At 40.1% G+C, this 10,005-nt stretch overlaps 1 protein-coding gene across 1 annotated transcript in view; it reads right to left on the bottom strand.

The window, feature by feature from the left end:
• Window positions 1-9,183, bottom strand: part of LOC104083899 (metastasis-associated protein MTA1-like) — a gene marked incomplete at its 5' end in the record, with an annotated part of 25,745 nt that extends 16,562 nt beyond the window's left edge. Inside the window, 6 exons of the mRNA XM_009587558.1 lie at window positions 2,585-2,620; window positions 3,687-3,839; window positions 5,722-5,811; window positions 6,199-6,388; window positions 8,077-8,228; window positions 9,068-9,183. Of these exons, the coding sequence (XP_009585853.1) occupies window positions 2,585-2,620; window positions 3,687-3,839; window positions 5,722-5,811; window positions 6,199-6,388; window positions 8,077-8,228; window positions 9,068-9,183 (737 nt within the window). The remainder of the gene's footprint in view (window positions 1-2,584; window positions 2,621-3,686; window positions 3,840-5,721; window positions 5,812-6,198; window positions 6,389-8,076; window positions 8,229-9,067) is intronic.
• Between the last annotated feature and the right edge of the window lie 822 nt (window positions 9,184-10,005).

The raw sequence follows: 10,005 nt of genomic DNA, 5'->3' as shown, positions 1-10,005 counted from the left end.
ACAAAAATCCCTGGATAATTCATGTAACATTGCAGTAAGTTAACATCTTCTTGAAAACTCTTTCAACATAGGTGGACAAAGTGTCTCCCTGCACTTAAGTTTGTGCAGAAAGAGTATTTTCAGTCTCCTCGTTCAGTTGTCTTAACACCAGCTTTTCTTTGCAGTACACTCCTACAACGACCTAAACCACCCAGTATGCCACCGTGTATCACTAAGGGGAGAGGAAAAACATAAAAACAACACCCCCCCCCCGCCACAATTTCCGATAGTATCTATAGGAGCTATGTAAATGAAGCATCTGACTGGTTACAACAATTCAGTTTTACTCTCATCAATCTTTTTTTCTATTTTAGGTCAGTTGTACTAAAAAAAAAAAAAAAAAAAAATCAGTCAGTCTGGATAGATGGGTTTATTTCAATCCTTTTATACTAACTCATTGGCTCCTAAATTCTGGTCACAAGGCTTCATCACTCTCGCTGCCATTCACCCCTTCTTCACAACGGTTCCAACTTGTGCTCTTCCTCTCCTCTGATGTCCTCCTCTCCCTTCCCACCAGCAGCCCCCCAAACTAGTAAGCCTGTATGACTCCATCCAGAGCCAAGGAGAAGACTCAGCACCATGTTCCCAGTTCTGGCACAGCACAGGAAACCAGCATTAGCCATGCCCAGAGCCAGTAAAGCTTACCAGCTCACACGCAAGGCAACTGGGAACCTGTGCTAAGCGGCACTGGCATGCAAACTGGCTCCAGGCCAGAAATAGATCCACTGAACTTCCACCATCTGTTTCCCTGTGCCCAGCAGATCTTGATCCAAGTTCTTTAAACCTTGTTTCCTTACAGGTGGTTCCCTTCCCTCTCCGTCTCGGCAAAGCTTCCAGCAACCCAGGGTCAGAAAATATTCCAAATGTCAAAACTGCAGCATGACAAACATTTTCCATTCACAAATAAATCTCAACCAACAAGTTTAAGCTGAACAGCTCACAAGAATATCCAGTTAACACCCACTACCTCAGCAGGTAAACAGATTCTGGGACTGATTCGTACTCTGCTACCTGGCAAATACTACAAATACTACTCCAAGTATTTCAGTGGCTGGCCGAGAACAGACCGAGCAGATAAAGCAGCAAGCGCTCGGTGAGAGTCGGCCCCTGCACAACTACAGGCATATGCTTCAGAGAAACACATATTCTGAGCAGCCAGAACAGGTACTTCACCAAAATCTTCTTTTTGCAAACCACTCCAGCAACAGTTATGGCTGAAATGTATCTAATCAAATATGTATACCAGCAGACAGATGTTTTAAAACACTAAAACAAGAATCCTCCATTTCCAGAAAGTAAACCGTCTGAGGTTATCAAATCCAGTGCTCTACGCAGAAAGAGCCTGAGGGAAGGGTCAGTTGTTCTTCCACTTCCCTCCTTTGGGCCACAACATCTCAGAGCTTCAGAAGTGTGTCATCTGCTGAGTGACTCAGCAGTCCCCTTGCTGATGAGGACATTTAGAAGGGAGCAGCAGACATGCCCATAATCAGGTTGTCACTAGGAGCTGTGGAAATTCAGTAAGCTACTCCGCATCTACATCCCTCATTACTGGACAAAGCTTCCAAGGAAGCCAAACTGACCAAGGCAGCAGGGTTTTGTTATTCTTCCCCAAACACAAAAGTTAAAAAGCACATTAAAAACTCAGCAACACAATATCAAGGTATAAATTCCCAAAGAGAGCAAGACAGTAGAACGACCACTGTCCTCATTCTTATTGTATTCTCCACATGCACTTATATATGCATGCATGTAAATATTTGTAACAGTCATCCACTGTCTCAGCCATTAAACACAAAGCTTAACATCAGGGCATGCAGTGTGGGCCATTTCATGGTAACATGTAAGCTTAAGTTTTTGTGTTTGCCTGTCTCACGATGATATTTGTATATCCTAACTATTCAAAATTGGTCTGTTCTATTGAATTTGGTTAAGTGACATCGTATGTACGTTTCCTGCATTATCACAAATTAAAGCTTCCGAGGTCTATTCAGTAGTCAGAACAGATTAATTTTTAACCTGTGAAAATTTTGAAAACCAGTTATACTGCAAATAGAGAACACACAGTCTCTCACTGGGGAGACCATCCACTCACAGTGGAAAATACAGAGGCTTGAATTTGGGACTCGATGTGAATACTGTCTTCTATTTCTTTTGGTCAATGTGAATTTAAAGTAGTTCAGGACGCATGAAACTTGGATTTCTTAAAAGTCAAACAGTGAAACACCACCTAGTTTCAAACCAACCATCACAGCTTTCAGCAGCTTCACAAAACTGCCAGAAAACTGTTCTGTCAACTTGAGGAATTGGTAATCAATTCTGAACATAGCACTTCACATCTTCAGTACGGTTGTAAGACTTGTCATCTGCATGTGAAAAGCCTGGAAGGTGAGCAGCATAACCATGGGTGGAAATGGTTACCCAAGGAACACTTAGACATCAACACAGAAGGTGCACACAGACTCATTAGCCACAAAGCAGACAAGCCAGCAGATGAAACTAAAAATCACTCTCCTAGCATAAGCTGAGCGCAGCTTCAAGGTCTTACCCCTGCTAGGCATCAACAGGCGCTTCTTCATGTTGCCTGATAGAGCACAAGTGAACAGAAAAGAGAAAAACATGACATCAGCAACCTGAACAGCAGCAGTTTAAAAAGTTCTTAATGTTAAAACACAAACAGTAAGATATCAAATGTTTGTAATTATATTTTAGTTAAGCCACATACAAAGTTAAAATAAAGGTAAAAGTGAGAAAGATTCTCTGCATCTCCCTCCCTACTCAGAGTCACCATTAAAACAACTGTTCCTTTCTCCTGTTAAGGAGAGCTACCCTCCATGTTCTTACTCCCGTTAAGACCATTTGAACAGACCTTTTTATCCTCATCTGAGAAAAAGACTGCACTTTCTCTTCCCCGACACTCTCAGGCAAGAGCAACTCTTCAGAACAAGAGCCCTGGAGTCCGTGCCAGGAACATCCTGCGTCTATCTCCCACTTCAAACACCTTCCCCTTGCCTTTTATTCTTGAGGAGATGAAGCCCAAACTCCACTGCACAGAGGTGCTCAGTGACAGGGCCAACAAAAGCAAATGCTCCGGTTCTGCGCAAGGCAGGAGCAGGTTTATGCCACGCCAGATCTGGCACGTCTGCCTCCCTCAGCTAAGCAGCAGCCTGCCTCTCTCAATGGCATGCAGCCTCTGGTAGCTTTGCTGAAAGCCAGGTGATCCACACGTTACAAAGCCACCTGGGAACTGCACAGCTACTACCTACAGGTTAAAAAAGCTGTAAACCTCAAAAGAAAAAGGAAACATCACTGGAAAAAGCTATTAAGGTTTTTTTCATGCTACTCATTTAAAATTGAAGGGAAGTTTCTCCTTCACTATCCTATTTGCAAGGTTGGTCAAGCTAGGCTGAGTTCCACTAGCACAGTAGCTTTATGTGCATGCACCACCCAGGCAGTACACATCGTGTGTCTCACCCAGAAGGAGAAATGGGACAAGCGACTTCTACAAAAGGAAAAAATTAATCTCCCTCAAGAATAAGAAACTTGGAATTTATATAAAGGACTATAGTTTTCATCATCTCCTTGTATACTGAAAGGACAGAAGAAAAAAGCCTATATAGACAATATACGTTTTGCAGAAAAATATTTACCATCCATTCCATTGTGTTGTTCATAACTTCTTTTTCCCAGGATAGTTGGGGACCCATTATTAATGACAGGCGTAAACTTAGCAGGAGTCAGATTGTTGAGAGAACTGGACAAGCTCTTTGCAGGATCTGGTTTCGGAGGACAGGGATGAGACTCTGTTGTAAAACAGCAAGGTGGGTTTTTTTTTTTATTAGTGAAGATACTGGAATTATAAATCTGAAAACAGCCTGCAAACTTCCAAGGTGACCAAGTATACCTCCCCTTACACACAAACTATCTCAGTCAATAATTTTGACTGGAGATTGCTTTTTATATAAAGCATTTTAAGTACATTTAGGAATTCACCTCTACTGAAGATGTTAAAACCAATGTCATAATATTATCCTAAAATAAGAGTTGATAACAAAAGCACTTTGTATCCAAAACGCTATGCTCCGACAATCTGGGATCATTTTGGGGGTGCTCTATAGTAAAAGCCACCTTTGGGCAATCATGCAACACCCCTAAACTCTGCGGAAATTACAACTTTGCCAGTTTTGCAAGGTTTGTAAAAAATACAATTTCTAAACTAGCCAAACAAGTGAGGATTCAAAGCACCACCATAAAGCACACACAGAGTCTGAATTCAAACTTTTGGCCACGGCAGAGATCAAGCACACTCTGTTCAACTGAAAAGATTTTGAGAAAGTTTCAAGCAACAGCAAATGGGAGCTTCAACCAAGTTTTTCTCTCACAGCCCAAACGGTCAAATAACATACAACTTAAAGCACACTGAGCACGACACCTCCAAAAATACATTCTCGCCAGTCCATCAGCCTCTCTCCGTTTCTTTCACTCCCTTCTCCCAGCTCAATAGTCAAATGGAGACCCTGACACAGCACTAATGAAATCTCAAAATCTACTGCTACATTCTGTACAACTACTAAAAGCAGGATTTTATCCAACAGCAAAACTTCTCCCTTTATTGGCTTTACTTGGTTGCACTATACATATCCAAAGGTTTCTCAATCTGTGTATCTCATCAATATACAGCAGAAGTGCAACACTCAACAGAGAAGCAGTAAATATTTAATAAACCCTGAGCCTTACAATATTTAATCAACAAAAATATTCAAAGAAACACAAAATCAACTCCAGTGTTTCTTACCAGAGTAAAAAGGCAATCAATTTCCTTGTTAACCTGGAAGCCTTCAAAGTATCACTGTCCAAGCTAGCTTTCTGTGGTTAGACTCACACTAGACTGCTGTAACAACCTGAGACATGTCTTCAGGGTATCTCCAGCAACTGGCAACAGTAGGGAAAATGATTTTGCATTCATTTGGAGTCAGAGCTGGCAGGTCATGTAGCTGGCCTCTTCCAGCACCTAAAACTTACACCAAGGTCTTGGACAGAGCTACTCAGTAGCCCCACAGATCAGCTGATGAGGCCCAAGTCCTTAAAGAAAACGGTAAAAAAAACCCGAAAAAACCAAGAAGAAAGTGAAGAATGGAAATATAGTCTCCTTGTCTAGCTCCAGCAGAGAACAGCCAGCAATGGATTCACAAGCTGTGGGACACAGTGCTGTCCTAAACCCGAGAGGCTTCTTGAAGGACTCAACCGTAGGAACTGCCTCCAGACAGCTCAAAAATTGGAACAACGGGACTGACTGACCAATTGTTCCCAAAACATTATGTTCGTGCCTCCATCAGCAGGTGGTAACTTGTCCCCACATACATCGGAGGCCACAGCAAACACATCCCTTGCTTCACTTGAAACAGTTTCTGATACAGCTCAGTGAGCCCACAGTAGACTGCTGAGCCACTAGATCTGCCAAATTAAATAGGAAAAGGAAAAAGGACAAGTTCATGGGAGGGTTTTCATGTTTTGTTTTTGAATCCAGAACCAGCATCCAAATGCAGAAACAAATGGAAAAAGAAACGGTTAGCAGAATTAGCTAGTAGGGTTTTTTGTTTGGTTGAGGGTTTTTGTGTTTGGTGGTGTGTTTTTTTGGTGTGTTTTTTTTTTTTTTTAATTTTTTTAGATTTTTTTAATTAATACCTAAATACCGGAGTACTGCTTCTAAAGGCTTTCGAACCACTTGCTTTAATAGCAATGGGTTTTCTGATGCCTCAGGTAAACGTGCTGTGCCTGTAAAACAAAGAAAAATAATTAGAGGATAAAGACATCTAGATATTATAGTAAAACTAAATTAGTAACTCAAGTGTCCCAAAAGAGCTTTCCAATCAAAAGGAATTCTACAGGTTGCAAAAGCATGTCTTGGCAGGAGGACACAAATGCAGGAGAATGCTAAACGTAATAGCAAACATGAACGTTTTAAAACAAACAACAACTCATGAATTTAAGTTACTTGTCTAGCCTGCGATCATTTAGAACACTCTGCAAGTATAGTCAGATTTTGTGAAACCACTAGCTACGAGCAAGAGAGCGTCTCAAGAAGTTGCAACTCAAACTTTACAAGGAAGGAATCTCAAAGGGCTCCTTTGCAAGTAGGTGTTCAGCTTCATCACCACTCACATTCTGCTTTGATTGCTGCGCTGTTAATAGGCAGATAGGGATGTCTTGCAGCATGCCAAGGGCGCAAGATATCTCGACATAAACGTCTGGCAATTCTTGTCAGTTTTGTTGTATGGAGATAGAAAGCTTGTCGTGTCTTCATAGCAAACTTGGGACTCCCACTGTTTCGTACTGGCACACCATGAGGACTCTAGAAAGAAAGAAAAAGAAATATGGTTTCTAAAAAATAATTATTAGAAAGTATGGTTTTAAACAAGAGAAAGAATATCATATAAAATCACTTTCAACTACTGATTCACAGACATAAGAACAGAAACAGTATTACAGATGAAAATATTTTCAGCCCAGCTATTCCCCATTTCCCACACCTTACCCATCAACATTTGGAATTTTCTTCCAAAATAGCTTAAAGGATAAAACAAAGATAAACATTTTCTCTTCACAGGGAAGTACTTATTTCTGTGCTATCCCAAGTTTTAAAGCAGGGATCGAAAAGCCAGACCTAAAGAAGTTACCTGATGCTATCACATGATTTAGTGCTTACAGAGCCAACAGAAAGACTCTCAAACTTTGGGTGCTTAGAGTTGCTCTGGATATACAATGCAAACACCTTATAAAAAAGCATTTGTAAGAGGGAGAGGAAAATCAGAAAGTAACTGTACAGCTAAAATATACATCACAAACTCACTTCCCAAAGCAAACTTACAGCATGCAAGAATGTTTTTGTCTCAAAAGTTGCAAGAATTTCTGTTTTCATTCTTATTCTGAACTCAATGAATGCATTTTTTACAGAGTTGTCAAATATTCACTGCATGTAATAAAGAATAATACTGAAAGACGGTTCTCTACTACAGAGAGCAAAAGCAGTATTTCTTCATGAAAACCAACTACGTCAACCAATAAAATAATGAAAGTAGTATCCTGTTATCTCAAACCTGCCCACGGTTGGAAAATAGGAGGAAATTTCAGTTTAGGGAGAACAAGATTTTCCCCTCTCTGACTATTTACATACTTTTTAATTAACAAACAAGAGGTATAAGGCTGATAAAACCTGGCAGTTTTCTCAGCAATTAGGTAGCTTCAGAGGGCAAACAGAAGCCCGAAAAGGACAGAGGTTAAACGAAAGAAATAGAATAGAAAGGGAACCATAGCAAAGACTAGGAGAGAGGAAAGGAATTAATCTAAGACCAAAGTTCAGTGTGCACTATCCTTCTGTCCATGTGATGCAGCTACTTTTTCCAATCAGCTCAACATATGATGCTTCCAGACTGAACTTCCACCAAATTCAGAAAAATTCTGAGAATTTTGGTTTTTAAGTAAAAGGGGAAAAATTAAACAGAAGCAGCTCATACAATGCTTACTCAAAACCTATCCAAAAGGAAGGAGGATTAATTAAAAAAAATAGGATGAAGTAGAAAAACAAGATAAGGGATCTCTAAAAAGCCACTAGCTATTTGGGGTATCTAATTTGGAATGTGCCTTGGGAAAGGGAACAGTTTCAGTAAATAATTCCTTTATGGGAAAAAAAAAGTCCTCTTCCCCTTACAGCAAAAATCATGGAAACCGAATACCAGAAACACTGGCTAGCATTTCAGTTTTTTCCATCTTCATTAAGTTATCCCATGCATTTGATGGCTAGTTTGCTAAACAAATGATGTTTTTTTTTCTCAGGGCAATACTTGGCAACAAATTACTTATAGCCGAAGTTAACGTGCCAGCTTTTGCAAGACATGAAATACCAAACCCAAGGACAACAATGGAGGCTAAAGGCATTCTTTTAGTTGTTAAATATTTAAGAACAGTGAACAATTAGTTAGATATCATGGCACCTAGCTTCCCAGGCAAGAGTACTGAGCAGACTGCTTTGCAGATACCTACCAAATTATTGCGGTTTGGTCCTGGCCTCTCCCCATCCAACCGTGTTGGCATTTTCAAGCCACCGTATTTCTTCCAGTACGTCCAACAGGATGCACAGAGGCGACACTGCATGTTAGGGGGACCCCAAGAATACCACTGGTAAGACTGTGTGGCTAGAGATAACAAAGGTGGAAATTATATATATCCTTAAACAGGATCACTTTTCAGAGCTTATTCTTTTCAGAACCATCACAAAAGAAAACCCACACAAAGACAGTGCAAAGCTCAAACAGACCTTAAAAACCTGATGATGGCTTCGCTGTCATCACCACTGTTAAATGTACTTGTGATTTCAGCAGAAATAATTACACATATAAATCCCTTTTAAAACATGAACAGAAAAAAACAACTAGTAGGATGGGAGAATTTCCTGCCAATGAAACTGAAAGCTCTCATTTAGCAAGATTGGTAGACAACAATTTCTGCAGAATATGGGAGAGAGAGAGAGGGAAGATTGTCTTCAGGAACTCCCCATACATTAATTTTTCAGCTAAAGAACATTAAGAAATCTGTGACTTGACTTCTTGTACAGTCCTACATTTCAGCATCTCTAAAGGCTCCCCATAAAGGAGCACAATCATTAGAACTCAGTATATTAGTATCAGGCAGCAGACCAAATACAATGATATCACATATTTTGAAATCTACTAAAAAAATATGAAAAAATTGTCAAGTTCACACCTTGGTGTTTTAAGTCTTTGCTCTACAGCTACCTGCAATTACGTAGGATATTTACTAACTCCCCCTCTAGGACTTCATAATTTTATTTACAAATATAACACCAGTAACCCAAAAAGACCCTTTGCTTAAATGCTGCTATGTCAAATTCTGTCTCCCCACCCTTCCAAAGCCTTCTCTCCCACCCCCCACCACAACACAGCTTTTAATTTACTGTTTGCAACACAGCATTCACACTCTCTATGCACAACTGCCATACTGGCATGTCACTTACTATAACAGCTTTCACAGGCCCGTCCTGCTCCCGTGTTCTGTGCCTGTACTCCAGTACCATTTACCACTCCTGGTTTGACATTATTTACATTGATCTGGTTGGGGTTTGGCTTGTTACTTAAAACACAAAGCAAAAAGGAGGACAAACATTAATTGAGGCATGCAATTTCCGATGTGACTTAAAAAAATATGGCCCAAAATGTTTGAAGATTTAAATTTCATTCCTTCATGTGGCTTCCAGAACAAGCTGTACTTACCAGCAATCTGACCTCCATGAACACACTGATTCTAATAATATTTAAATTGTGCCAATAATAAAAATAACTGTAATAATAGTCAGATGCCATTTTCAAGAATCCAAAACCATTTAAAAACAATAAACCAGTGAGGCCAAGTAGGTATCTTCTTCACTATCCCAGACATTCTAATCTAGGTGACAAAAAGATCTTATCTACAGATCTCTCTCAGTCCTCAACATGAGCGATATTTTACTTAAATCTCCAAAAAGAAGCCTGGGGGAAGGAGAAGTTGAGGTATATGGAGAAAGGTCAACCCCTGCCTTATTCAGGGAAAGATAACCCTAGACTGCAGGCACAAATATTTCCATGCTGTCTTACTGCAAAGGTTTGCATCACGTAGCCACAATTCACACAAGCACACCCAATTCATGGAACAAAATCTTTGGATGCAGCATCTGCACAGATATTCATGAATATGAGCCTTCTGGCAAGTCTTAAACTATGGTCTGCGCTTCTGCTAAAAAGCATTTAGGTTTCTACTAAACGGAAAAAGTCTGAAAGCTTAACATCCGCAGAGCAAGAAATGCATTGATGGCTGTCACTAATACATTCTAATATAACAATGTCTGAATCACCTCAGCTCATCCCTATACTCTCTTAAAAATGTTGACTCAGGGAAAAAAAAGCTACTGGCAGGAGC

This window comes from Fulmarus glacialis, unplaced genomic scaffold (assembly GCF_000690835.1).
Source record: "Fulmarus glacialis isolate BGI_N327 unplaced genomic scaffold, ASM69083v1 scaffold23581, whole genome shotgun sequence".
Classification (NCBI taxonomy): Eukaryota; Metazoa; Chordata; class Aves; order Procellariiformes; family Procellariidae; genus Fulmarus; species Fulmarus glacialis.
This window is presented reverse-complemented; position numbering and strand designations above follow the sequence as displayed.